This window comes from Rhinoraja longicauda, chromosome 4 (genome assembly GCF_053455715.1).
Source record: "Rhinoraja longicauda isolate Sanriku21f chromosome 4, sRhiLon1.1, whole genome shotgun sequence".
Classification (NCBI taxonomy): domain Eukaryota; kingdom Metazoa; phylum Chordata; class Chondrichthyes; order Rajiformes; family Arhynchobatidae; genus Rhinoraja; species Rhinoraja longicauda.
Window position 1 is genome coordinate 83,719,764 of NC_135956.1, and position 16,307 is coordinate 83,736,070.

Sequence of the window (16,307 nt, forward strand, 5' to 3'; positions counted from 1 at the left end):
CCTCCCTTCCTTTGACTCAATTTATACCTCACGTTGTCTCAGCAAGGCCAGCAGCATAATCAAGGGCAAGTCGCACCCTGGCAATTCCCTCTACCCTCTGGTAAAAGGTATTAGTGTGAAAACGCACACCTCCAGATTTGGGGAGTTTCTTCCCAGCTGTTATTGGGCAACTGTGCCATCATACTGCCACTCCCTCTTCTCCCTTCTCCCATTAGCCCAAAATTATAGAAGTGTGAAAATGCAGATTTAGGGATAGATTCTTCCCAACTGAATTATCTTACCGCAACCAGAGAGCAATCCTGAACGACGACCGACCTCATCAGGGACTCTCTGTCTATCTTTGATCGGACTTTGCTGGCTTTACCTTGCACTAAACATTATTCCCTTATCACGTATCTGTACACTGTGAATGGCTCGACTGTAATCATGTATTGTCTTCCGCTGGCTGGTTAGCAGGCAACAAATACCTCGGTACACGTGACGATAAACTACTGAAAGCATTCAAATTTCGTTGCTTGTATATGAGGCAATGCCAAGAGATTTTTTCCAAAGCAAACCTTGCAGTGTGTTGGTGGCACTGCCTCTGCCGGAATTCATTGCCCATCTTTAACCTGGCCTGCTAGTTGGTTCTGAACTTCCTTGAAATGCTGTTGCCTGTGGTAAAGATATTCCCACTGTGTTGAGCAGGGAGATCCAGAAATGTACCAATTGACAAGGAAAGTATTTGATATATTTCCACATCAAGATGATGTGTGATTTGAAGATTGTACCTTTACCTCATATCAGCTCCCTGTGTTATTCCAGGTGGTAATGGTCATGGATTAGGTGTTGAAAAAGCCGTAGTAAATTGTTGCAGTGTGTCTTGATAAATGGAACACAGCAACCAGGGAATCCTCATAGTGTAGTTAATATTTAAGATTATGCAGAGGACATTGTCACATGCTGGATATTGGAGGTATGCTGATCGGAAAACAATCTCATTCCTGATCTCTGCCTCATCAAAATTGGAAAGGCCTTGAGGAGTCAGAAGGCAAGTTACTCATTGGAGGATATCAGCCTCTGTTCTTTCATGATACAATTCTTATGTTAAGTTCCTGGTCAGTCGTAGGGGTTTTGATGAGGTAGGTGGTGATGTGGGAGTTCAACAACAGTAATGAATCCAGAACAGACAAAATTCAGGTTACACAATGTTTATATTTTGATTTGAAAGACGTTTAACAGATTTCAGTCCATTTTCTGAGAAAAGCACGCTAATTTCAGACCAACATTGTTCAAACCAGCGACAAACAGAACAAAAAATGATGAAATAACCTAACTCAACATTGTAGGTACACGGACTGAATACCAAACATTCGTCCAGACTCTGATCTCCATTTTCAATAGAAGCACGTTTCAATGTTTACACCACATTGCTAAGATTTGACACATGAACATAGTGCACTGTCACGGATTAAGCTTTAAACACTTTGATATAATCATCAAATTTATGCATAAAAAATTAATCATGTTTACTAAACTTTGTGCTGTGCAATACAATTTAATCTACACTTATAATTACCAATTAACATTACAATTATTTGCTTTTAGTTAAAAATTATTTACACACAAATATCAAAAATGTTCACATAGGAATTATCAGCAGATATTTCTCTTAAGAGTTTAAAAAGAAATACAAGTGCTAACTGTTCTCAAAGTTAAGAACAATAGTGTTGCATTGAATTTCTAAAATAACGTGCTGTTGTCAGGTTCTGCTGCTATTTAGCCAATTGCGGATCTCAAACTTTAGCCTGATAAAGAAAATATTGAATGTAAATCTTGGATTACATCATATTCTCTGATAAGAGTGCCAAACAATAAAACTAAGCTTTTATTTTTACAGAATATGCAGTATAAAGGAATTTGCATGTACAACAAATGCCTCTTGCACCACTTGTTGGTACGAAGAAAGATGAAGTGTTCTAGGTTATATAAGTAAATTGATATTCTGATATTCTTAAAGTTTGGGAAAAATAAACATCAGGAGTTTTATTTTAAGAATACTTAAAACTCAAGTGTAAAAATTCCTCTCACCAAATTAGCAACATTCTAATCGGCAAATGCACAAAGGATAAAGGAAAAAAAACCCACATGTTGAATCCTAACCCTGGAGAATTTTAATCCTAACGACTAATTTCTTATCACAATATAGATAAATAAACTGTGGTGGCAGACCAAAACATTGAAAGCAACTTTACTAAAAAATTAAAACTGTAATACACCACTCAAAATAATTATATCATTGCACCATACAGGGATTAAGGCATTAATGACACTTGAAATATTCAATGACGTAATTATTATGTTGTCCCAAGTGGTCAACCCTACTAAAATCAAATCCTTATACAGTGCAACAATTTATACTAAATATATTAGATTATATACACTCAAGACAGAAAAAAATTAGCATTCTTCCTGCATATTGTAAAAAGGAACAGAATTTAACAGAAAAATATATAAGGGTCACCTTTATTAATGCAGTTGTCTATATTATTATCAAACAAAAGAGGAATAGGAACATCAACAATAAATTAACTACAGGCTATAGTTTCCAGGTTTTGCTCAGTTTCAGCTGCCATTGCTGCAGCTTGCAATTGCTCAGTCTCACTGGCAATCACACTTGTGGGTACTTGTTTGCGTTCACTATGCATATTATTTTCATGCCTCTTTAGATCAGAAGCTTTAGCAAACGCTTTAGTACAGGAACCACAAACAAATGGCTTCTCACCTCGATGCCTCCGTTCATGGTCTTTCAGATGAGACTTGTGCTTAAAAGCTTTGTCACACATGTGACATGCAAAGGGCCTTTCATTACTGTGGACTCGTTCATGTTTTCTTAGGTCAGGAGGACGGATGAAAAATTTGCCACACACATCACACCCATAAGGTTTGAAGCCTGTATGAATTTTGATATGTTCTTTCAAATGAGGTTGTGTGGTAAAAGCCTTTGAGCAGATGTCACACACAAATGGTCGATCAGCAGAATGTAACTTCTCATGCTTCCTCAAACGTGTTTCATCAGTGAAAGTCTTACCGCAGGACTGACAACTGAACTGATCCCTGTCTCCATACAACAGATATTCAAACTTCACATCAGTGTTTGCTGTCCACCCTGGCGCCTGTTCTTCCTTGACTCCACTTATGCTATCATTGAAAGCAAGAGTTGGAGGAGGTTGAGGAGCTGCATCCTTGGGCTCAGTCGATTCCATGGTTTCTACTTCAGAACCAAAGCAATTGACTTTTCGAACTTCTTCACTGCCAAGTTCTTTCAAAATAGCTTCCTGAACACGCAGGCCATTTGCTTGGGTCTTTCCGTCTTCAGGATTAGGTACATTTTCTTCCACTGCCTCTTCCGACTGTCCTTCAAGCTGATCGCCTATTTCTTCCACCTCTTCGTCTGTGCTATTTACTGAGGGCCGATTGATCTTAGCAGTTATACTGTAAGGGTATCGAGTTTTTCGCCGAGCTGCATTCTGTTGAGGAGAAACATCACGCTTCTGAATACATAATTTATCTAAGAATTTGATCCCAAGGATTTGTCCTGAAGACATCATCAAGTTCACATCTTCTCTCCTCACAGAGATTTTGGCGGCGTACATATAATTCAATACTTCTTCAAATATATCCGAACGCAAAAAATCAATCTCAATCACCGAGGAACTATCAACCTCCAATTTTTTAAATAATTTCTTGAAGTAAGTGCTACATGCTGCCAATACACATCTGTGGGCCCGGAATTTTACATCTTCCACCACAATGGCTATGTCACAGAACTCCCCTTCTAATCGTTGTTCATTCAATGTTTTCAGGAATGCATTTTTATGTTCATCGTCATTGTATTTAATCACTTCACCCATTGTGCACTGTAAGCAACTGGAAAAAGAAAGTTTAGAAAAGGAAAGAAAGTAATTTCAATTTCTGCAGATAACCAATAAATAAATAGTAGGTATTTAGATGATCCATACCCTCTAATGCAGCGTTAATTATTGTTCAAAGGAAAAGAGGCACCAGATGTTTTCTTATATATTTGATAATCACTGTCTACATAACATCTCATATAAATCGACCAGCATGGCTCCCGGTTTTACATACTTCTGCATTTTGTGATTAAATTTCTGTCCGTCAGCATAGCTTCTGTATGATGTCAACATTTCACATGTGGTTCCATTTTGAATTGCTCTTTATATGTGCCTGCAGTAATATGCAAGCACCATCATTAAAAACGTTAAAGTTGAAGGATTAATAGAACGGGTGATTCTATAGATATGAAATTGGCTAAAGCATAAAAAGCAAACCAATGGTCAACAGTGGTTTATCAGATGGAGAAAAGTATGTTACTGATTCCCCCGTTGCAACAGGACACAAACAAACTTGCCCAATGGGCGGATGTATAGCATATGATGTTTAATGCAGAAAGATCTGAGATAATGCATTTTCAAAGGAAAAATTTGGAAAGTCAAAATAGAATAAAGGACATTATTCTATAATAGTGTTTTGTAACAGCAGAGTGTCCTGGGAATCTATGTGCAGAAATCATTTAAAGTGTCAAGGCAGGGTGAGAAAGCAGTTTAAAAACATAGACAATGCTGGGTTTGAGAGAACCCAGAAATTATTTATTAGAATGGTTCCTGGGATGAAGGACCACGGTTACAAGGACAGGTACATTTGATAGAAATATATAAAATGATATGGGTCCAGTGGGTGTATTTCTCTTGATGAAGTTGTGGACTAAAGCCCACAGGTATTAAAAGTAGGTATGCGACTTATAAGGGACATGAGGAAAAACAATTATGCAGCATGTCTGGAATAGGGAATGCACCACTTGAAGATGTATTGGAGGCAGGTTGCATTGTGACCTCAAAGAGGAAAATAAATAAATACACGGTGGGGAATAGTTTGCAAGGTTACAAAGGACCAGTGGGTGCAACTACAGAGCCAACACAGATATGATGTGCTGTATAGTCTCCTTCTCTGCAGCAATCATTTTATGAATCTCAGACTGCAGTAAGCAGGAAGCAAGATAGCAAAAGAATCCTAGAAGACATAGAGTTAGGGAAAATGGACAATCATGACTGAGTAAATTTTCTTGGAAAGAAATGTAAAATTGTGTTTTGATAGTAAATATAACTAAAATGAAATAGTTACATTAAACATTTTAAATGTGATCATTACATTTTAAAGTTGCTGAAAGGTCTGTAAATACACTGCAGCATAAAATGCAAAAGCATCACTTGGGCAGCTTACAGCCCAATGGTACGAATATTGATTTCTCTAACTTCAGGTAACACCGACCGGCATTCCCTTTCTCTCTATCCCTCTCTCACCCATGTCGCACTAGCTTCTCGTTTTCACCTAACAGCTAACATTGGCCTGTTTCCTTTATTATCGTTACTTTTTTTGCAGATATTTCATTCATTGTTCTTTATCTCCCTACATCATCGTGTATATCTCTCGTTTCCCTTATCCCTAACCAGTCTGAAGAAGGGTCTCGACCCGAAACGTCACCCATTCCTTCTCTCCAAAGATGCTGCCTGTCCCGCTGAGTTACTCCAGATTTCTGTGTCAATCTAAAGCAAAAAAACACTCTGATTAGGTTACATTATTACAGCTATTTCTGGGCACCACTCTTCAGGTGAAATGTGATGGCCTTTCAAGAGGAAACTTACTGAAATGGTACCAGAGTTGATCTCTCCTGCCTTCCATCCTGCCACAGACCATGCTTTTTGTCCCTTCCTCCCCTCCCCACTTTGTCTGCATCTTAAAACCTGCTTATCCAGTCTTCTCAGTACTGAGGAAAGTCATCAACTCAAAACATCACCCTATTTGTCTCTTAACAAATCCTGCTCGCCTGCTGTCACAAAATGCTGGAGTAACTCAGAGGGTCAAGCAGCACCTCAGGAGAGAAGGAATGGGTGACATATCTGGTCGAGACCCTTCTTTGCCGAGTTACTCCAGCATTTTGTGATACCTTTGATTTGTACCAGCATCTGCAGTTATTTTCCTACACTGCTTGCCTGCTGAGTAGTTCCATCGTTTTACATTTCCAGCAACTGCAGCATTTTGCTTTTCTAGAAGCCACCTCGTAATATCTATCGATTCAATGTTTTCTTAATGCCACATTTGATCAACTGATGGGCCATCACTCTTGCTCCTTGTCTGGAACTCAGCTGCTTTCTCCAAATTCATATCAAAATTAGCCAGGATCCAGTGGTCCTTGGCTACAACCCAAACATTAGCTAGTTATTGTTGACCACTCGCTGTTCAAAATCACTGTCAGTCTGAAGAAGGGCCTCGACCCGAAACGTCACCCATTCCTTCTCTCCTGAGATGATGCCTGACCCGCTGAGTTACTCCAACATTTTGTGATATCTTCAGTCATTTCTTCCATCACATTGTGAATGATTGATAGATTTGCTTTGGTTTGCAGGGACGTGGCCAATTATAATTGTGTTGATCTGATTGTGTACTTAATTCTAGTTGGACACTTAAACCACCGCCTCTGAATAAGATGGAAAATGCTATGATATGAAGAAAAGTTGCAGATTTTTCTGAAATGTTGGTGCCTTATTTTTTTAAAAATATTTGACTTGAGCTGTTGACAACATAGCTAAAATGTCCTGACTCCCCTCTTCCCCAATGAAAACACTAGGTGCACAAAATTAAAGCACCCCCACCACCATCACAGAGCTGAAAGTAGCATGTAAGTTGAGTGCATAGAAAACATAATGCAGAATGCTCAGTTACTTTGGGTATACTACTTCACAATTTTCTTGATCAAACTGATCAAAGCAGAATGCACATTTTTGAAGGTTTATTGATTGAAACTCAGCTTGGAAACAGCCCCCTCGGCCACGCCCACCACAGATCACCCATTCCATTCTATAAATTGAAGATTGAGATTCCAACATGGATCAATACAGTAAACCCTCATTATAACAGATTGTGTGTGGGGGGGGGAGGGGGCATTATCCGCTATAACAGAGAGTAAGGAATTACCGAGTAATAGAGTATCATTGTATAAATTGCAGAAACAAAGAACTGCAGATTCTGGTTACAAAGTGTTGAAGTAACACAGCAGGTCAGGCCTGGAAGCGGCTGGGGGTGTCGGCAATGCGGCCGGGGAGGCGCCATGGGTCAGGGAGAGCGGTGGCAACCTGCGGTTAAACTCGGTAGGTCCATCTGCTATAACTGAAAGTCATTATAAAGAGGTCCGTAATATTGAGGTTTACTGTATTCCAACACCATTTAATTGTTGGCTGAGCCATTCTACATTTCCTTGATTATCGTCTGCTTTCATCTGTCATTTTCACACCATACCCTTCCATATCTCTAGTTTCTTTCTCACCTCAGTCTGAAGAAGGGTCTCGACTCAAAACTCCACCCATACCTTCTCTCCAGAGATGCTGCCTGTTAATCCAGCATTTTGAGTCTACTTTCGTTGCAAACCAGCATCCAGTTCCTTCCTACACTAGTTTCCCCTCTTTTGCCCTGCTCCCTTCTTGAACAGCAATTTCTACATCCTCTGGGGCCACTCCTGACCCTCATGATTCTTGGAAGACATCAGATTCTAGGACAAAGATGTCAAGAGATGTCCTCAATCTTTAGTAAACGTGGTTTCCCCCTGCAGTCATAGATGGATCCCTCACTTGTGTCGCCTGTGTCATGCAGTTCTGCTTTTGCTCGTCCTTCTACCACATGGAAGTTCCCCAGATTCTCACCTTTCAATCCACCAGCTGCATTCAGCAACACATTGTCCTCCGACATTTCTGTCACCTCCAAAGCGATCTCATCCTCACTAATTTCTGCCTTCCGCAGAGACTGCTCCCTCCACAACTCTTAGCTTATTCATCTCTTCCCTCCCAAACCACACTCACCACGTACTTTCCCCTGCAACCACTGGAGATGTAACTCCTGTCCCCTATACCTCCTCTCTCACCTCCATCTAGGGACCCCAGCAGTCCTTCCAGGCGAGACAGAAGTTCACATGCACCCTCTCTAACTCATCTCCTGCATCCGGAGTTCCTGATGTGGCCTCCTGTACATGGGCAAAACCAAGGGTAGGCTTGGAGACTGTTTCGCTGAACACTTGCACTTGGTCTGCCAAGGTCTTCTGAATCTCCCATTTGCTAATTATTTTCAGCTCCTCTTCCCATTCCCAAACTGATTTTTTTTTTGTCCTGGGCTTCTTGCGTTGCTGCAATGGGACTACACACAAAGTTAAGGAACTGCATATTATATTCCTCTCCCTAGTACCCCACCAGGTGGCACAAACTTCTCCCATCCTACTTACATTCCTTTCTCTAGCTTCACAATTCACAACTCTTCATTCGTTCCGTCTTACACCTTGTTATTTTATCTCTGGTCTTTGTCCAACTTCCTTCCCTCCCCCTGCAATCAGTCTGAAGAAGGGTTCCGACCTGTATTGTCACCCATACATATTCTTCACAGACGCTGCCCGACCCACTGAGTTACTCCTCTACTTTGTGAGTAGGAAAGAATTGCAGATGCTGCTTTAAATCGAAGGTAGACACAAAATGTTGGAGTATCTCAGCGGGACAGGCAGCATTCCCTTGCAAGGGGTGACATAGAATCAGGAGATGTTGAATCAGTATGGATAGAAATGAGAAATTGTAAGGGTAAAAAGACCCTAATGGGAGTTATCTATAGGCCCCCAAACAGTAGCCTCGACATAGGGTGCAAGTTGAATCAGGAGATAAAATTGGCATGTCAAAAATGTAATGCTACGGTGGTTATGGGAGATTTCAACATGCAGGTAGACTGGGAAAATCAGGTTGGAAATGGACCCCAGGAAAGAGAGTTTGTAGAGTGCCTTCGAGATGGATTCTTAGAACAGCTTGTACTGGAGCCTACCAGGGAGAAGGCAATTCTGGATTTAGTGTTGTGTAATGATCCTGATCTGATAAGGGGACTAGAGGTAAAAGAGCCATTAGGAGGCAGTGATCACAACATGATAAGTTTTACTCTGCAAATGGAAAGGCAGAAGGGAAAATCGGAAGTGTCGGTATTACAGTATAGCAAAGGGGATTACAGAGGCATGAGGCGGGAGCTGGCCAAAATTGATTGGAAGGAGGCCCTAGCAGGGAAGACGGTAGAACAGCAATGGCAGGTATTCCTGGGAATAATGCAGAGGTTGCAGGATCAATTTATTCCAAAGAGGTGGAAAGACTCTAAGGGGAGTAAGAGACACCTGTGGCTGACAAGGGAAGTCAGGGACAGCATAAAAATTAAGGAGAGGAAGTATAACATAGCAAAGAAGAGTGGGAAGACAGAGGATTGGGACTCTTTTAAAGAGCAACAAAAGTTAACTAAAAAGGCAATACGGGGAGAAAAGATGAGGTACGAGGGTAAACTAGCCAATAATATAAAGGAGGATAGCAAAAGTTTTTTTAGGTACGTGAAGAGGAAAAAAATAGTCAAGGCAAATGTGGGTCCCTTGAAGACAGAAGCAGGGGAATTTATTATGGGGAACAAAGAAATGGCAGACGAGTTAAACCGTTACTTTGGATCTGTCTTCACTGAGGAAGATACACACAATCTCCCAAATGTTCTAGGGGCCGGAGAACCTAGGGTGATGGAGGAACTGAAGGAAATCCACATTAGGCAGGAAATGGTTTTGGGTAGACTGATGGGACTGAAGGCTGATAAATCCCCAGGGCCTGATGGTCTGCATCCCAGAGTACTTAAGGAGGTGGCTCTAGAAATAGTGGAAGCATTGGAGATCATTTTTCAATGTTCTATAGATTCAGGATCAGTTCCTGTGGATTGGAGGATAGCAAATGTTATCCCACTTTTTAAGAAAGGAGGGAGAGAGAAAACGGGTAATTATAGACCAGTTAGTCTGACATCAGTGGTGGGGAAGATGCTGGAGTCAATTATAAAAGACGAAATTGCTGAGCATTTGGATAGCAGTAACGGGATCATTCCGAGTCAGCATGGATTTACGAAGGGGAAATCATGCTTGACAAATCTACTGGAATTTTTTGAGGATGTAACTAGGAAAATTGACAAGGGAGAGTCAGTGGATGTGGTGTACCTCGACTTTCAGAAAGCCTTCGACAAGGTCCCACATAGGAGATTAGTGGGCAAAATTAGGGCACATGGTATTGGGGGTAGGGTACTGACATGGATAGAAAATTGGTTGACAGACAGAAAGCAAAGAGTGGGGATAAATGGGTCCCTTTCGGAATGGCAGGCAGTGACCAGTGGGGTACCGCAAGGTTCGGTGCTGGGACCCCAGCTATTTACGATATACATTAATGACTTAGACGAAGGGATTAAAAGTACCATTAGCAAATTTGCAGATGATACTAAGTTGGGGGGTAGTGTGAATTGTGAGGAAGATGCAATAAGGCTGCAGGGTGACTTGGACAGGTTGTGTGAGTGGGCGGATACATGGCAGATGCAGTTTAATGTAGATAAGTGTGAGGTTATTCACTTTGGAAGTAAGAATAGAAAGGCAGATTATTATCTGAATGGTGTCAAGTTAGGAGGAGGGGGAGTTCAACGAGATCTGGGTGTCCTAGTGCATCAGTCAATGAAAGGAAGCATGCAGGTTCAGCAGGCAGTGAAGAAAGCCAATGGAATGTTGGCCTTCGTAACAAGAGGAGTTGAGTATAGGAGCAAAGAGGTCCTTCTACAGTTGTACCGGGCCCTGGTGAGACCGCACCTGGAGTACTGTGTGCAGTTTTGGTCTCCAAATTTGAGGAAGGATGTTCTTGCTATGGAGGGCGTGCAGCGTAGGTTCACTAGGTTAATTCCCGGAATGGCGGGACTGTCGTATGTTGAAAGGCTGGAGCGATTGGGCTTGTATACACTGGAATTTAGAAGGATGAGGGGGGATCTTATTGAAACATATAAGATAATTAGGGGATTGGACACATTAGAGGCAGATAACATGTTCCCAATGTTGGGGGAGTCCAGAACAAGGGGCCACAGTTTGAGAATAAGGGGTAGGCCATTTAGAACGGAGATGAGGAAGAACTTTTTCAGTCAGAGGGTGGTGAAGGTGTGGAATTCTCTGCCTCAGAAGGCAGTGGAGGCCAGTTCGTTGGATGCTTTCAAGAGAGAGCTGGATAGAGCTCTTAAGGATAGCGGAGTGAGGGGGTATGGGGAGAAGGCAGGAACGGGGTACTGATTGAGAGTGATCAGCCATGATCGCATTGAATGGCGGTGCTGGCTCGAAGGGCTGAATGGCCTACTCCTGCACCTATTGTCTATTGTCTATCTCTGGAGAGAAGGAATGGGTGATGTTTCAGGTCGAGACCCTTCTTCAGCCCTGTACTTTGTGTGTTTTTTTAGTTTAAAGCGTTCCAGGGCAGCACAGTGGCACAGCGATAATAGCTGCCTTACAGTGCCAGAGACCCAGGTTCGATCCTGATTATGGGTGGTCTATATGGAGTTTGTATGTTCTCCCTGTGGGTTTTCTCTAGTTGCTCCAGTTTCCTCCCACGTGCCAAATGTGTACAAATCTGTCGGTTAATTGGCTTTGGTAAAAATGGTTAAATTTTCCCTAGTGTGCAGGATAGTGTTAGTTTACAGGATGATCGCAGTCGGTGCACACTCGGCTGAATTCAGGAGTAGGCATTATAGGGGTCTGAGAGACAACATCTTGAACAATGTGGGGAGTTTTGGCTACCCAACGAGAAAAATACTGCTGATAAAGAGTGCAGAACAGATTCGCCAGACTAGTTCTTGGGATGATGAGTTTGTCCTATGAAAAACAATGATTAAGACCAGGCCTACATACCCTTGAGGTCTGAAGAAGGGTCTCGACCCAAAACATCACATTTTTTCCCCCAGAGATGCTGCCTGACCCGGTTCTCCAGCTTTTTGTGTCTATCTTTGGTGTAAACAAGCATCTGCAGTTCCTTCCTACCCTTGAGGTGACCTTGTTGAAAGATACAAAAGCAGAGCTGATATTTCCCCAAGCTGACTATCTGGAACTAAGGATTCCAGTCTTAAAATAAGATTCTGCTATCTAGCACAGAGATGAAAAGGTATTCCTTCACCCAAAGAATGATGAATCTTTGGAATTTACTGCAAAGAGGGCAATGTAAGCTCGTCTGCAGAGTATATTCAAGAGATAGATAATTATATTAAGATCAAAGGATACATGCTGGAAAGTAAGCAGCAAAAAAGCACAGTAGGTAGTGCTGGTGCCTCATTTCTTCAGCATCCTGGATGAAATCCAGACTGGGTGCTGACTGTGGAGTTGTTCTCCTGAGATTGGCTAGATTTTCTCTGAGTATTCTGGTTCTCAAAAACATATTAGTTGGTTAGTAAATTGTTTACTTTAAATCGTTCCAATGCAGATGGGCGGTAGAATTGGAGGGAGTTTGAGGTGTGATAAATAATAGATTATAGGGAACTATGGTGGAGAAGGTAAGAACTGCAGATGCTGGTTTAAACCATAGACACAAAAAGCTGGAGTAACTCAGTGGGACAGGCTCTGGAGAGACCCCTTAAGGGTCTCGATCTGATTGAGCTGCCTGTTCCGCTGAGTTACTCCAGTTTTTGTGTTTATCTATGGTGGAATAGGATTGCTCTGAGCTCTGAGAACAGACATTGAAACCATGGACCGAAAGGAAATATATAAATTGGACATGGGAAAAAGCGACAACCATGATTTTATTGAACAGTAAACTGGGGCAAAGGGCTGGGTAGGCTACTCCTGCTTCTATTTCTTATGTTCGCATGAGAGATCAGATAGCCGGGTCTCAAAGAAGGATGAGAGGGGATCTTATAGAGAAGTATAAGATTATAAAAGGACTGGACAAGCTAGACCCAATTGGATTGGATTGGAAAAATGTTCCCAATGTTGGGGGAGTCCAGAACCAGGGGCCACAGTCTAAGAATAATGGGGAAGCCATTTAAAACTGAGGTGAGAAGAAACTTTTCCACCCAGAGTTGTGAATTTGTGGAATTCTCTGCCACAGAGGGCAGTGGAGGCCAATTCACTGGATGAATTTAAAAGAGAGTTAGAAAATAGAGCTCATGGGGTTAGTGCAATCAAGGGATATGGGGAGAAGGCAGGCACAGGTTACTGATTGTGGATAATCAGCCATGTTCACAATGAATGGCAGTGCTGGCTCAAAGGGCCAAATGGCCTCCACCTGCACCTATTTTCTATGTTTCAATCCTGCAAAGCTAGAATAGCATAAATTGCTTTGTAGTTAATAGCCATCAGAGAGTCCGCGATTCTTCGTCACGTCTTCGTTCTGGATTAATAATAGGTGCTGCGAATTCCCCCTTTTTAACGAGTCCATCCCCATCCTCCGCCCCGCCATGCAATAAACATTAGAGCCACACGGCGGAGTGTCTGTCTCCGTAGTGAAGGTCCATCACAGTGCACTCGCTCTCCAGCCAGCGACATGCACTGCGCTCTACATTGCCGCGACTGCAAACAGCTCTTCCCGCGCCCCTGTCGGGATCGCGCGCTTTATTTTAACAAATAAAATATTTATTTTATTATAAAAATACATAATTTATTTTTTTTGCATTTTACTTATTGCAGTTAGCCGTGCCGATTTAAAGCAGTTACCGATTTCTATAATATTTAACAACTCGGATATCCTCCTATTACATTAACAAGGGCACATCTGATTTAACGTTTTAAACATAAAATTAAGCATTTAATATTTTTTTGTGTTACAATGCGGTCAGAAGCCCTTCTTGCCAAAGTATACCAGGCTCTATTATCTTTGCTTAAGTCTATATATACTCCGCCACCTCCAGTTTAAATTTAATCTGGAATATTTTGGAGGACCAAGAACCAGGAAAATGTTTAATTTTCATTATTTATTCAAAGCGAATTTTAATTATCATTGGATTGGATGCTCCATTTTGAAGAGTGTACGTTTCGATTTCGTTGGTTGATCACCATATCATATCACTTAAATTAAATCAAATTTACTGTATTAACTTCTTTTTTGTGTTTACTTTTTTTTCCCCCTCTATCCTGTTTTGTAGTATTAGTACAATCCGCAGTCATTCATTTCACTGCACATCTTGTATATGTATGTGACAAATAAACTTGACTTGGATAGCTGTTGGGGGATGAAATGCACGACGCTGTGGGGAGAGTGGCCGCACATTTATTCGGCGTCTGGATTTCAATGCAAAATTAAAAATCGTTGCAATAAAATGGCAGCCCGGACCGCGCCTCACTGCCTCACGGCGCGCCCTCCCGCCCGCCCGCACTGACTGTCACGAGTACAGCTCCCTCTCGCACGCCGACCATCTTGGTTGCGGATGTCGTTCGCTCTCTTTGCTGCTTCCTCTCGGCCGGCCCTGCTCGCGCCCTCAAACCCAAGCAAGGCCAAGTGCGGGGGCCTTGGAGGCCGATTAGTCGCCACATGCATTTCTGTGCGATGCGAATGGAGGAGGAAGGGAAGAGAGACAGAGACAGGGAGAGAGACAGGAACAAACTCGAGCCCGGCGCCTGGTTGCCGTTGCCGCGGCCGCGCTCGAGCTCCGGGCTCGGGCAAGCGCGCGCGCGCCGCCGCTGCTGCTGCTGCTGCCCGGGGACGGCGATGCCCTGGCGCCGCCTTACCTGAGCCTGAGCCGGGCTCGCGCCGCGCCGCGCTGCGTTGCACCGCTCCCGGGGGCTGCAGACGGGAAGTTACCCGGAGAGGACAATAGCGACGCGTCCGTGCACCAACTTTGTGGCCAAATGTGGACGCTCCCCACCCCCTTTCCCCCCCCGCGCGCACGCGCGCCTGCGCCCGCGCCTGCCCCAACACACAGGCGAGGCTGACGGAGTGACGCGCTGCGCAAGCACGGGGCGGGAGCAGGCGCGAGCATCTGCTGCGGGCGCGAGCGATGCGCGGGTGGGTGGGTGGGCGGGAGCGGCGCGCGGCATAGAAGCACTGAGCAGCGAGCACCTCAGGAGTGAATAAAGCTACATGCATTCACATATCTCAACTATCGGTATCTAGAATGCACCGCATACATTCTTTATCTCTCAACTATCGGTATCTCTCGAATGCACGGCATGCATTCATATATCTCAATTATCGGTATCTCGAATGCACTGCATGCATTCTTTATTTGTCAACTATCGGTATCGAATGCACTGCATGCATTCTTTATTTGTCAACTATCGGTATCTTGAATGCACGGCATGCATTCTTTATTTCTCAATTATCAGCATCTCTCGAATGCACGGCATGCATTCACATATCTCAACTATCAGGTATCTCTTGAATGCACGGCATGCATTCTTTATTTCTCAACTATCGGTATAGTGGCAACTTGGATTCTTCTCATCGAACCGCCTCCGCTTGCCATTTCACGGAGGAGTGGAGTGATAGTTCTTGATGCAAACAACAACAGAGATCTTCATGACGTTTCAGTTTAATTAGTCAATTATGAAGTGGTGATACAAACAGATTAATATTTCTCCATGTGGATTATATTGGAGGACCAAGAACCAGGAAAATGTTTAATTTTTATTATTTTTAAGATTTACTCAAAGCGAATTTTAATTATCATTGGATTGGATGCTCCATTTTGAAGAGTGTACGTTTCGATTTCGTTGGTTGATCACCATATCATATCACTAATTAAATTCAACTTACTGTATTGACTTATTTTTGTGTTTACATTTTTTTTTTCTATCCTGTTTTGTAGTTTTAGCACAATCCACAGGCGTTCATTTAGAAAATAGGTGCAGGAGTAGGCCATTCGGCCCTTCGAGCCTGCACCGCCAATCACTGCACCGCCAATCACTGCACATCTTGTATATGTATGTGACAAATAAACTTGACTTGGATAGCTGTTAAAAAAGATAATCAGTCAGGGCGGGGGGGGATGAAATGCACGACGCTGTGGGGAGAGTGGCCGCACATTTATTCGGCGTTGCCGCGTCTGCAAGCAGCTCTTCCCGCGCCCCTGTCGGGATCGCGCGCTTATGAAGTGGTGATACAAACAGATTAATATTTCTCCCATCGTTTATTTGATAAGAACTATCTTGCCATAGCTTCTCGGTGTCTGAAGCATTACGTCAGTGCATTCCCAATTATAGGGCCACCAGTCTTTGCTGTACTCAGGTACTCAGGTATCAGCTTCTAGGAGCAGACATATCTTCGTTATCGGCCTTTCCAACATGCTGCTTTTAGTCTGAAGTCGAACTGTGCGCAAAAGACCTTGTGCATCTGGTATGGTTTCCAATATTCTGCCCATTAACCAGGATCTTCAATCTTCTCTTCCAGCTTAAGAAGCAGTTTGCTGTTAGTCCTCTTGATGATTCA

General features: G+C 42.8%; 1 protein-coding gene across 3 annotated transcripts; it reads right to left on the reverse strand.

The window, feature by feature from the left end:
- Positions 1–1,174: 1,174 nt before the first annotated feature.
- zbtb14 (zinc finger and BTB domain containing 14) lies at positions 1,175–14,738 on the reverse strand. 3 transcript variants are annotated; one of them, XM_078398215.1, is made up of 3 exons: positions 14,609–14,721; positions 4,002–4,227; positions 1,175–3,909 (listed from the first exon to the last, which is right to left on the reverse strand). In XM_078398215.1, exon 3 carries the CDS (start codon positions 3,891–3,893, stop codon positions 2,568–2,570), a length of 1,326 nt encoding a protein of 441 aa, XP_078254341.1. In that variant the 5' UTR covers positions 3,894–3,909; positions 4,002–4,227; positions 14,609–14,721; the 3' UTR covers positions 1,175–2,567. The 3 variants fall into 3 exon arrangements, with proteins under 3 accessions (XP_078254341.1, XP_078254339.1, XP_078254340.1); XM_078398213.1 differs by lacking the exon at positions 4,002–4,227 and having other exon boundaries at positions 14,609–14,738; XM_078398214.1 differs by lacking the exons at positions 4,002–4,227; positions 14,609–14,721 and adding an exon at positions 14,261–14,398.
- Between the last annotated feature and the right edge of the window lie 1,569 nt (positions 14,739–16,307).